Genomic DNA, 12,494 nt, shown 5'->3' on the forward strand with positions numbered 1-12,494 from the left:
TCTTACTCCATAGTACGTCATGGAAATTCTAAGATAACTTATGTAGGTCTATCTTACTTTTTTAATGGTTTCATATCATTACATATGTGGATGTTCCGTAATATATTTAGTCATTTCTTACGAGGTATTCTCTTTGTTTCCAGATTTTGCCACAACAAACATTGGAGCAATAAAAATCCTGTGTTATGTCTATATATTATATATTAGTGTTGTTTATATAGGAGTGATTTTGGGATAAATGAATGTAGTATTTGGTTTATTGGTCCCCAATTCTGCATCTTCATGGTCACAACAGAGATATCAGCCCCTGTGGCAGGTCCAATTCTGTGGCATGGGTTTTGAAATTGATCTTCAAATTTCAGCTACAAAATATCTATCTCCTCAGCCCTAACAATGAGTCTGTGAGCAAAATATACTGTTTAATAAATCTTGTCCTATTTGAACCAGCTAGAGAGGAGTCCGTTGTCTACCACTAAAATCCTAGCTGATCCAATGTAGTGTTTTAAATTTTAATAAAGCATAGTAAAAATATTTTGAATAAAATGCTATGTGCATTCAAGATCATGATACTCTCCTGTCCTTAGTAGAGAAAGGGCTTTGCGTTGCTTCTCCAGAAAAGACAAAAGATTAGTGCAAATATTTGCTTAGCAGGAATGAACTTTGCATGACTTATATTCAACTAGAGAGAACTGCTTATCTTTCATCAGTGTTATTGGACAGTGAAAGCCCCCCAACACTATGTAGCCCCCCAACACTCTCCCTTCCTTTGTAAATATAAGAACCCCCAGAAAAATCACCTTCTTCATTTCTTTCCTATTAGGCAACCATGCACATTGATCTCCTGATGTTGGTTGGTTGTTTTCGGGGTACAAATGAAAGAAAAAGACAAGGAAGCCACTGTTTTTTAAAACCACCTGTATCATGGATGGATCTCATTTAATAGCCACAAAAAAGATTGGTTTGAATACTTTGCCCCCTTTTAGTATTTTTCCCGAAACTTTTACACTTAAAAGGAATCATTTGAGGATGGGAATAAAAACCAAATCAAATAGTGTATCCATTTAAATCATTTATTTCGACACAAGTCTCGTTTTAAATTTCCACCTCGTAACACAGTTCACACCCAGAGAACAGGCCTGAGAATAATTACATAAAAGGATCATTTGAGAAAGTTTTAACCAAGTGCTTACAGTTTGCTTGTTACAGAAACACAGAATTGCCAATCACAAGGAGCCAGTAAGTGGCAATACATTGGCAAATTTGCTTGAAAAGTAAAATATTTTACATATTTACATTCTATGTTTAAATGAGACATTCTGAAGCACTATTATTAACAATGAATTTTTTTTTTGAGACAGAGTCTTACTACGTTGCCCTCAGTACAGTGCTGTGGCATCATAGCTCACAGCAACCTCAAACTCTTGGGCTTAAGCAATTCTCTTGCCTCAGATGCCTGCCACAACACCCGGTTATTTTTGGTTGCAATTGTCATTGTTGTTCAGCTGGCCTGGACTGGGTTTGAACCTGCCAGCTTCAGTGTACGTGGTGGGCGCCGAGCCTTAACAATGAACTCTTAGCAAGAGGGCCTCTTTAACCCTCTGGCATTTAGAGAAGGATATTAATTTTATAGTTTGCCAGTTTGATTCTTATCTTCACCATATGCTAAGTGGACTTTCTTTCACCACCTTCAGTATAGATATTTACGTCATCCACAAAGTAGCTTTTATTAGCTTATCAGCAACCAGGCCCTTGTTAGTAGCAGTTGGAATTTTATTAACATCAATGTATTTACAATGTAAAGGTAAATTATTTAGAGGGAAGTCTCCGAAAATTAACACAACCTCATTAAACCATATTCTAAGTGGACTTTACAGTACAAAATGTATGGTTAAGAAGTCTAGTATTTAAACAAGTCAATAATTTACAAGGTACTAATAGGTATGGATTCCCCCATGATCTACTCCATTTACATGAATGTGTATATTAATAATGATTATATCTTTTAGAAAACAGGTTATGAATATAAAAATGGCTACCGTAAATTACCGTAGCTATAGCAAAAACGAACACTAAAATGTAGCAGTTTGTATGTTAAAATACATAGAAACTTGCTAGACTTCTTTAACAAAGTGCTTTATGAAAGTATAAAACTACAAAATGTGCTATTTTCACGAATTTTCTGTTCTCCTGGTTCTTGAGCCAGGCCAGGGAGCAAAGATTATACATAGTGCAACTGAGCATTGACCATCAATTACATTTGAATTCAGACCGTAGATTGCAAGGTAGAGAGTCCAGGCCCCAAAGCAATTTTTAATCCTTACCTTACCTATTGCCACAGCCTAAACTCACTGAAAAAGAAGCTAGTTCCATTTAATCTTCTGTAGCCTCCATGTAGTTTCAGAATACATGTTGAAATGGACCTTACACGCTGATCATTAGAAAAATGAATCTGAATATTAAAATATTAACTCTGTATTTTAACATCACATAGAAAGAGGTCATAGTTTATAAAAAATTTACTTAAATAATCAGATAAATAGAAAAGGAAGGGTAGAATTTAAAAACATACATTAAACAGAATAAAATGTTATTCTTTACCACGTAAATCTGAGTTCAAAAGTTTACAACAGTTGGTTTACAATGTTATTACCAGTCTTTGAGCGTGAGATTGGTCGTAGCTTGAAATTTAAGGAGCAGCTTTCATTTTAGTTACCTGATCATTAGTTGTGAGTTGCATGGGAAGAACGTGAAGCAGCCCTGATGTTTTGCTACTCAGCAAGGCAATGATACGGAGGAAAATAGTAATATAGTTCTTTCCTGCATTTCTAGCAGTTCCAGATCTCTATACACCTACCATTCATTTTAATTTATATGGAGAGAAAAATGGAAAATAAAATCAGGTCAGGCAGCAAATATAAACCAAACAAGATAAACTCCACTAATGCCGAGGACCCTATGTAGGACGGTCACTGCCATCTGTTGGTCTTTATCCTGAACTAGGAGAGAAATCCCCTGATGTTTTACACAACTAAGGAGCTGGGAAAGCCAAATTACCAGCGGCTAGCATAAGTAATTTACTCTAGATAAAGTATTGAAAATTTTACAAGAACACGCCTTTAGGAGCTCTGCCTTAGAATGTCTCGAGGGTTTGGTGAGTGACCCTGCAGAGAAGCTTGTGCATCCCGAGGTATCAGATCTGACTTGACTGTATTTTAGGGACTGGATAAGGTTCCCACTTGATACTTAGGACTAAAATGTCCTACTTGAAAAGAAGTGTTCTATCCTGCAAATAAAGAAAGTGGGGAAACAGATAGCTCTGGGGAAAGAGGACAGACCAACTGCTGAGAGCTCTATAGTAAAGGTAAGTGTGTCCCGGGAAGACGGATCTCCTTGGCTTCACCCTCATTTGTTCCCTCCTTAAGCAGAAATTTTGTGGCCATGCACCCACGTATGGTCAGGTTGCCTGGCCCAAGTCTCTGCCTCAATTAAGATTCATGCCTTACTAATTCAGCCAGTCCCCACAAACTGTTTCAGAGGAATTCCCAGGAGCACTCATCTTCCATTGGCTTACTAGAGATTCAGCCTCTCGTCTATAACCTTGACATGTGCTTTAAACATGTGTCTCCTGGGCTCCACTGAAGATGTAACAGGATGTCCTTATGAAAATTCCTTTATCTCTGTTTGAAAGGAAAAAAAAAAACTTAAAACTCCCGAATGTTGATGAGTCAATAGGATGATAATATTTACTCCATAGTTATTGCCCCTATCTCTTGTTTAATGTCATGAGTGTGGGGTGTGGACAGGAAGAGGCAAAATAGAGTTTCGCAGTTATGTTTGGTGATTAGTAAGTTTTGCAGGTGCCTGGGATGTTAGAACAATAAATCACAATAAAAGATGTAAAAATTTAAAGGGGGTAAGTAAAGCAGAAAGCCAGATGGACAGTGAATTAGAGACTAATTTGCAGGGAGGTGGAAAGGCAGGCCCAGAACCTACAGACAAAGAGAAGAAACCGCAGAGAATCCCTGCAAGTAAGAATTAAGTGGTCTAGCATTCAGGAAGGGGGTATATGGAGTGTGGAGGAAAAAGGAGAATTTAGGTTATTTTGGAGCAGGTCCTGCTAAGATTAGATCTTTTACATCTGTCCTTCCCATGGACACATTCACACTTAACTCTTTATTTCTATTACAAGCTTTTTGTGAAAAGGTAACGAATTTTATTTTAAAAGCCTCACAGTTCTGACTCTTTATCCTTTTCATCCAGATAGTATTCGTCATCTGTGGTCGTGTCTGTGTCACAATCTGAGTCCACTGGGTCGTCCTCATAGATATTAAGCGGCTCACTTGGAGATAAGCCACCCTCTGGCATTGGCCCCCCAATAGAATTTGAGCTTAGTGACTCAGATGCGTTGGAAGGGCTAATCACATCATCTTTTAGGAAGCCAGGGTTCTTAAGAAAACTTGGTTTCCATAATCTTCCTTGCGTGAGTGACCTCTTTACATTTTCCAAGAAAGCTAACTGCTGTTCTTTCCCAAAAATCCCATAGTCAATAGGTCTGGATATAGACGTGGCAGACCTGGGACCTGCTTTGGTCCTACAGCTATACACAGCCCAACTTTCCTTTTCATCACAGGTAGGAAGCTCAGAAAAAGATTTGAATCTTCTGCTATACCCATTGTTGACGGAGAATTCATTCCTAAGGGTCAGTCGAGTCAGGGCATTGTCAGTAGAAATGCTTTCAGAAAAATGGCGCTCCCTGCCTTTCGGAGGAAGACTTTTTCTTAGCTGATCCCCATGCACATTAATGCTTTTTAAGCTCTTGGACCGATAGAGGTGCGACTCAGATTCCCACTCCAGAGTTGAAGCACTCCTTTGTTGTTGCTGTGAGCTGGCCACTGGGAGGCTCATTCTGGGTTTCTGTTTAGGCTCCAACGGAAAAGGAGGGCTTAGCCTCCTCTGGTGGTCAGAGAAATCTGCTTCCCTGGGGCTGGTGAATGTGAGCTGGGCCGGTGCTCCCGATTCTTTCTCCAAACTCTGGGTTACTGTTACAGCTTTAGAATCCTCACGCTTTGGTGGTGATTCTGAGGTATTTCTAAACTCATTCTGACAGACTTGTGAAATGCTACTAGGTTTCTGACTGCTAAAAAGTGGAGAAGGTTCTCTGTTGGGCATTACAGTGACCTGGAGAGGGTTCTCAGAACTCCTGACCTTCACTCCATCATCACTCAACCTGCTCTGCCCTGTGGCCTCTGCAGACTTTGGAGTAGGCTCAGGGGACAGTGGGCTGCACTCTGGTGTTCCAAGAGATAAATGGCCAAAGCCAGACGTGTTCCCAGTTTGGGGGAAGATAGTAGCTACATGTCTTCTGGGGCTTAAATCTTTAGCAGGGAATTTTCTGCTTGCTTTAGATATGGCTGAGAATCTGTGGTTAACCGAATACCTGTTTTCCTCTTTTTCTAGATCATCCGAGAAAAACTTCTGCATTTCCTCTGTAGCCTCCCTGCTGTCTGTCGTCTTTACTTCCTGACTTCTCTGAGGTAATTCTCTGGCTTCAGACTGCGAACCCTCTGAGTCTGGCTCACCTGACTGCGCCTCCTCAACAAGCTGTAGGTTTTGCAATGCTGGCATAAGAGCAAAGACTTGGCTCTCTGAGTCAGAAGGTGTTTCATTACTCATTTTTTGGCAGTTGGCTCCAATTTCCTCTCTGTCTTCCCTAGGCTGCACTCTATTAGAGCTATCAGCTACAGCTCTGCCCATGTGGTCCTTCTGAGGAGACCTCCCATTTCTCAAAGATATAATGTCTATGCCACAACCTGCATGTTTCCCAGAACTTCTGGTGTGGGAATTTTCAACATTGTCTTCTGAATGGGCCAGGAGACTAGAGGGACCACTGTTACCTGAATTAATGGATGGTTGACAATTTTCAGATTTTTCTTCTGTAATATTTTTTTCCGGAAGCATCAACTTTTTCCCCTTTTCTCTCCTGCTTCGTGAAATACCTAGAGGTGTTTTAGCTAAATTATCTGGGAAAATCTCTCTAGTCTTAGATTCATTTTTATAAACAGAAATGTCTTCCTCATCAGGAACCATTTCCTGCAATGTAGGCTCTGAGGGCCCCCTAATTGGTGACTGTAAGATGGTCCTGTTTTCAGTGGTGAAAGAAAGACAATGAGTGTTCTTCTGAGCAGATGTGACCGGCTTCTGGAGACTCTCAGGTGGAGGTGTTCTTGACTGCTCTTGTGTAGAATAATTTAGGTTATCTTCTTCTAAAGCATTAGGAAGTGTCTCAGTCTCCACGTGAGGTGATTCTATGTGTGAATCGGTATTTTGGGTATACCGTTGAAGGAGGTCACAGAATTTTTTGCTGGGTTTCCTCGGTAAAGTGTAATATATTGAAACGACCTCAAGACATTTCACATTATCTTCATCACCAGAAACAGAAAACATACTGGTAGTCTTAAATTGATGCAGTGTTTTCCCACTTTCTTTTCCTGAAAATTCTGAACAAACAGGTAAAGGGTCTTCATTTGGAAGGGCAAATGCACTTGTCCTGGAGGCAGCAATTTTACCATCCTCTTCAGTGCTTTCTTGAGAGCGCTCCGTTTGGTGGTGTCTTTGGGTTAAAGAACAGCGTCCAACATGTAAGTCACTCTGCACAGGGCTAACGATTCTCTCCCGAGGCCTGGGTGTTAGAGCGGGAGCATCTGTGTCTGACACTGGAGACTTTTCCCCTTCATCTCTCCCAGTTGAGGCCGATGGCTTCTGCAAAGGACGTGCCGTAGCCCTGTTGAGGAAGAAAGGAAGAGGTCCTTTTCTAACAGAAGCAGATCCAGTGATTTTCATACTTTTCATTCTTGCTGTGACTTCAGGTACTACTGGGGCTGAGTCTGAAGTGTCTTTAGAACACTCACTCACTGACTCTGGAGAACTGGGAGAGAATCTGTTTGAGGCGCCTTTTGCTCTTGGATCTTCCACATTATTTTTGACTTGGAAAGGGGGTGGCCCATTCCTAAACGAAGCAGCCAGTATCTGACTTCCTGACTGCCTGCTGTTTATGAGAAAACTGGTTGATTGTCTTGGCAAAGTACAATAAATTGTGTCCAGCTTAGAAGCTCTGGAGTTGCCCTGATTCACCTCAGTGAGGCTGCTGCTGTCACTCGCGGGTATGGCTGTGCTTTCTGTCTTGCTTAACTTTTCAATGCAGGATATGCGTCGTCTTACTTTTCCTTTCCCCTTTCCACTCCTGAAAGGAGAGTGGGAAGGGCCCTTGCCGGCGACCTCTTCATCACGTGCAGCCACGTGACTGTCATGACTCTGCTGGCTTTCTGAGGGGTTGACAGCAAACTGATTGTTTTGGTTCTTCCTCGAATTCTCTCTTTCTTCTCTTTCTCCCAGAGATGGATCTTTGTGTAGAGGACTTCTCCTGGAGAACCCTGTAGTAGAGGGAATCACAAGAGCATCAAAGAAAGAATTATTTGCTGGTGAGGAATGTGGTAGTCCCCCTAAAGAATCACATGAGCTCCTGTGGCCAGCAGCTGACTCGCTACCACTGGTAGAATGAGGTGTGGCACGTTGTTCCCCCTCAGCCTCTAAAATAATTGGCTTTTCTGGAGATTGTGCCCTTTGATTATCAGTAGGTTCAGAGTGCCAGTGGTTATTTGCAATAATGCGTGAAATACCTTCATTTCTTACTGTTAATGCCTGGTGACAATCTCGATTTGGCCTGGGAAAAGATGGAGTTCCACTTTCCTGAGTGAAAGGAAAGGGAGCTGCCAAGCCAAACTTTCTATCTCCAGTAAACCTCTTATCTTTTTTATGTTTATTGGATTTATTTTTGTGTGATATGTACATTTGGGGGCTATCTTTTCTGGAAAAGACTCGGGGTGACCTTTTTGAACTTATTGTGGCAGATACATTAAAATCAACCCTGCTGCTCTTGGCTGAGTCCCGGGAGAGGGGATTTTGAGAATCAGACAAAGGTTTAGAGGTTACCATCTGTGAAACAGGTTGGGGCATTTCACCTGGCATGTTTGTCTGGTCCATCGTGCTTAGCTGTCTGTCATCCTCCGGAATAGAGCCATTTAATTCTTTCTCATTATTCACTTCTGTGACCAAGATATCAGGCTGACTTTCAGCAAGTGGTGAAGAATCAACAGAATGCCTTTTGGTGATGGTGACTTCTGTAGGGCTTCTTTGGTAAGTGGCAGGCTTATCAGGGATAATTTTTTGCAAAGTGACTGTAGGATTCTGAAAATTGGAACTCGGGGGATTCCCTTTGCCATCAGGAATGTGGGGAAAGGAAGATTTGAATGTGGATGCCGTAGTCTGAGCAATTCCAAATGAGGGCGTTTCTTTATTCATATGTACTTCCACAGGAGAACTGCCCTGCTGATACTCCAGCCCACCAGACCTGATGTGATAGCTGGAACTAGTCATGGAGCAAACGTTTGGTGTGCCGAAATGAGGAGTCACCTGGCCCCGATTATCTTGTGATAGCTCCATGCTCTCCATGCTGGATGCCTGAAAATCAAACTGCCAGGGATGTGGCTTTTCTTGGCCTCTAGAAACATTTGTTCCATAACCAGAAGAAAATGATTCCCAGTGTTCAGAAGAAACACTATGGCCGTGACAGGCTGATGCACTATCTGCTTCAATGGAAATCATTTCAAAGTCTCCATCAGAAGTGAAGGATTTCCTTCTGTGATGAATGTCAGACCAGGAAGAATGTTCTTCCCGATGGCCCCCAAAAGGACTTTGTCCAAATCTCTGTTCTCTGCCTCGTCCAAAGGTATTCCTAAAGAAAGACCTGGCAAATGGGTTGTCTTGACGGTAGAATGGCATGTTCTCTGAGTTCTCAAATGTGTCAGCACTCATGGCATTGTCCATGCGGGCATTTAAACCAGCACCTTGGTAAACATTCTGTGAATGGTACAATTCGTATCTCTTATTCTCCTGAAGACACCTAGGATACCTATACTGGTCAGCAGGGTCAATTTCCATGGGTGACGGTGCCGCCCCGCACTCCTCCTGGTTCTGCCTGTCTCTAGAAGAATCTACTCTATTCCATATGATGGATGACAAAGGAGTTCTCTTTGGGCTCTGTTGGTGCCTTGGTGGTACAAATCCACTCTTGCTCTGAGTTGTGGATGGAAAATGTAAGCTTTTTGTTGTGAAACGCCCTCTGGCTGGGAAGGCTGATCGCTGTCTGCTGTCAAAACACAGAGACGTACTACCAAAAGTATTCTTCTGCACATAATCTTCTTTTAAGATTCTGGGCTCTCTTGTCCTGTACATGTCATAAATTGTCCTTGTCCTAGGAGAAAAGGTTTTAAAACCTTCCCTCGGAGTTCTTGGTCTTAGGATGTCATAGATAGACATGTTGGAAGTTTCATTATAGTGATTTTTATGCCTTCCTGTGATATTACCATGTCTATTCCCAGTGGAGTAAAAATCACTAAACTGTGCTCTTGATCCATAGTTGAAGGGTGTTCTGGTATTCACTGTGCTTGCAGCTTGTTCCTGAGCCAGTTTGCTATCCAAATCATCTAAAACTAAAAGAAGAATAAGAATTAACTATTTTTTATATATGATTTTACAGTTTAATAATTTTGAGTTGTTGAGTGTGTCTTCAACACACGTTATCATTTTAATTTTATTTTTACCATATTATCATAAACATGACATTAATTTTATTTATATTTTTAAGATAGTCTTTTACAAGATTGTAATGGAAAGTTCCTTTTCATATTTTTCTTTTTTTAAGAGACAGAGTCTTGCTCTGTCGCCCTCAGTAGAGTACTGTGGTATCACAGCTCACAGCAACTTCCAGCTCTTGGGCTTAGGCAATTCTCCTGCCTCAGTCTCCCGAGTAGCTGGGACTATAGGTGCCCACCACAATGCCCAGCTATTTTTTGTTGCAGTTTGGCTGAGGCCAGGTTTGAACCCACCACCCTCAGTATATGGGGCCGGCACCCTACTCACTGGGCCACAGGTGCCGCTCCTTTTCGTATTTTTTCAAATCATACTTTTTGGAAGTAGATCTTTAATAATGCCTTACAAACAAAAAGCTATATTTTTTCTTACAGTGAATTTCAATCATCATTTATTTTAGTGCCTTTAAAGTATACTGAATTTTTTTTAAAGATATGGGCTCATAATAAAAGGGAATTAATAATGCAGATTGCAGCATTGGTTGTACCACTGCATAACTAGACAACTGTAAATAAACTACATCTTTTTGTTTCTTTGGTGTCACTAAGTTGCTATATTTTCACTGTGTATATCTCATGGGATTGTAAGAGAAACGCGTCTGTAATGGCATGTGATTTCTCAACTGTGCTGTCAAGAAAACAGCAGTAACATCAAAAGTTTAGCACCTAATTTATAAACATACTTAGTTTATAAACTAAAGATAGATTTGAGAAATATATGTAATTAAAAGCTCTCTACAAAATAATTAAATGATATGCTAATGATAGATTGTTTTTCCTGGAAAAATTAAGACCCTTAGCATTCCTATAATACAGTGCTTTCTGTGTATCAGAAAGCACTTACTATATTAAGCACTTAATATTAACCCATTAAATCCTCACAACATCTTACAAGGTTGGTACTATTCTCATTGTACTATGAGTAAACTCGAGCATGGAGACATTAAGTACATTGCTAAGGTCACAATATGCTGGGACGGGAACCCAGGCAGACTGTTTCCTGAGTCCATGTACAAACCACTGTACAATGCAGAAGTGTGCCATCTGCATTTTTCGCTCTTTATGAACTATAATGGTTATTTCACGATGAGATGAGCTCAGAGTTTTATAAAGACATGAAGCTGCTGTTGTCCAGCAATGACTACTCTTGTCTCAGTAATGAGGTCAGAGGGTGGGATCCTAGACAGGGCCCAGTGACCTTACAATACTGAGGATGCAGGCCAAGGCAAGACCAAGGGCTCAGACTTACTAGGACCACAGTCTCTGTGATCGCAGACATCATTGCATTTTCAGTGCATGACTGGTTATTCATTACGTTGTGTTTATTTAATCATATTTCCTCAATAAAGACCTGGGAGACTTTGAATAGAACCACAACCTTTTGAGGTTTTCAGATTCTCTAAGATCCACACTGTAAGACATATATTTGACCATATTTACAACAAACACAAGTTATATGGTTGTTAAAGAAATATTCATGAATGAAAATCAAATCTGAAAGGAGAAATGTTATAGCATTGTTTAGATTACTGAAGAAGTTTTTCATTTATAGAAATCTCTCCTTCTGAGTTACACAAAATGCTACCTCTCCTTGGTTATTTTAAATTACTTGTCATTCAAAATTTTGGTTTTAACTGTAGGATGATGGAGAAAGTGAGGCATATCAGTGTCTGAGCACATATGGGTAGGATGTGCGTGTGACATGCCGATTATGTTAGGGCAGGTGCTAAAAGGAATCTTTACATTTGCTCGGGATTTTTCCCTTCCCTGTGTTATTTATAAGTCGATGCTGTTAAGTTTGTGCTGCCAACAGAAAAACTAGTCTTAAGCATTAAGAATCTGTGACTAAGGGGAAAAAATCTACAATTAAGGAATTCTTTAGGGAATCATCTGTTGATTTTTTATTTATTTATTTTTTGAGACAGAGCCTCACTTTGTTGCCCTTGGTAGAGTGCTGTGGTGTCAAAGCTCACAGCAACCTCATTGGCTATTTTTTTGGGGTGGGGGGGTGTCTCCCTCTGGCTCAGGCTGGTCTTAAACCAGTAAGCTCAGGCAATCCACCCATCTCAGCCTCCCAGACTGCTAGGATTACAGGTGTGAGCCACTGCGCCCAACCCCCATCTGTTGATGTTTTAACACAAAAAAATTTATCCCTAGTCCTTGAAATAACCTATTCCTTATAGTCATAATAAAATAATCAAGCAGTGCCCAAGTATAAGGTGAGGCAAATGAAACAAAACAAATAGGATTTTAAATTATTCAAAATCATCAGAATCCCAGATTAACAATGCTGTTTTACTCACAGTGCCTAAGGTGGGAAAAATTCCTGTTTTGCTTTTCTTTTTTATTTTTTATTTCCCCCCTCCCCAAACAGTGTTTTTTTTTCTTTCAAACAAAACCTTTATTTTAGAACAGAGGTTTTCCTCTGTCTTTGCCAGGAAGCATATAATTGAACGGAGTCCCTACGGTGACTGTCCAGGCAAATGTCTCCCTCTGACCACCAGACCTGTCCAACACAATAGGCTAGAGGTCATGTTATTCATTAACATTGCAAACTGAATTTGGTTCCTCAAGGGGAAGCTGGTGTTGACTTTAGAGTTAACTTCTCAAATGACTAAACTTATTCTGACATAGAATAACCTATGTAAAGGTGAACTATATAATAATAAGATACATGTGATACTTTTGGCATCTGTTTCAGTTTGTATCTTTATTGCACAAGGTTAATTGCTTAGTGACAATTAAATTTCATCACAGTGCACTTGGTCCTGATCAGGAAAAATAAGT

At 40.5% G+C, this 12,494-nt stretch overlaps 1 protein-coding gene across 3 annotated transcripts in view; it reads right to left on the minus strand.

Moving 5' to 3' along the window:
* Nucleotides 1-2,550: 2,550 nt before the first annotated feature.
* Nucleotides 2,551-12,494, minus strand: part of EXPH5 (exophilin 5) — a 75,270-nt gene continuing 65,326 nt past the window's right edge. For 2 of the 3 annotated variants that reach the window (XM_023516065.1, XM_023516067.1), the window contains exons 6-8: nucleotides 8,019-9,548; nucleotides 4,232-7,430; nucleotides 2,551-3,677 (exon numbers count right to left, since the gene is read on the minus strand). In XM_023516065.1, the coding sequence (XP_023371833.1) occupies nucleotides 3,611-3,677; nucleotides 4,232-7,430; nucleotides 8,019-9,548 (4,796 nt within the window). In that variant the 3' untranslated portion in view covers nucleotides 2,551-3,610. Of the gene's footprint in view, nucleotides 7,431-8,018; nucleotides 9,549-12,494 lie in introns of all 3 variants that reach the window. The other variant, XM_023516066.1, reaches the window with a different exon arrangement.

The sequence above is a fragment of the Otolemur garnettii genome, unplaced genomic scaffold (genome assembly GCF_000181295.1).
Source record: "Otolemur garnettii isolate 467f Iridium unplaced genomic scaffold, OtoGar3 scaffold00086, whole genome shotgun sequence".
NCBI lineage: Eukaryota > Metazoa > Chordata > Mammalia > Primates > Galagidae > Otolemur > Otolemur garnettii.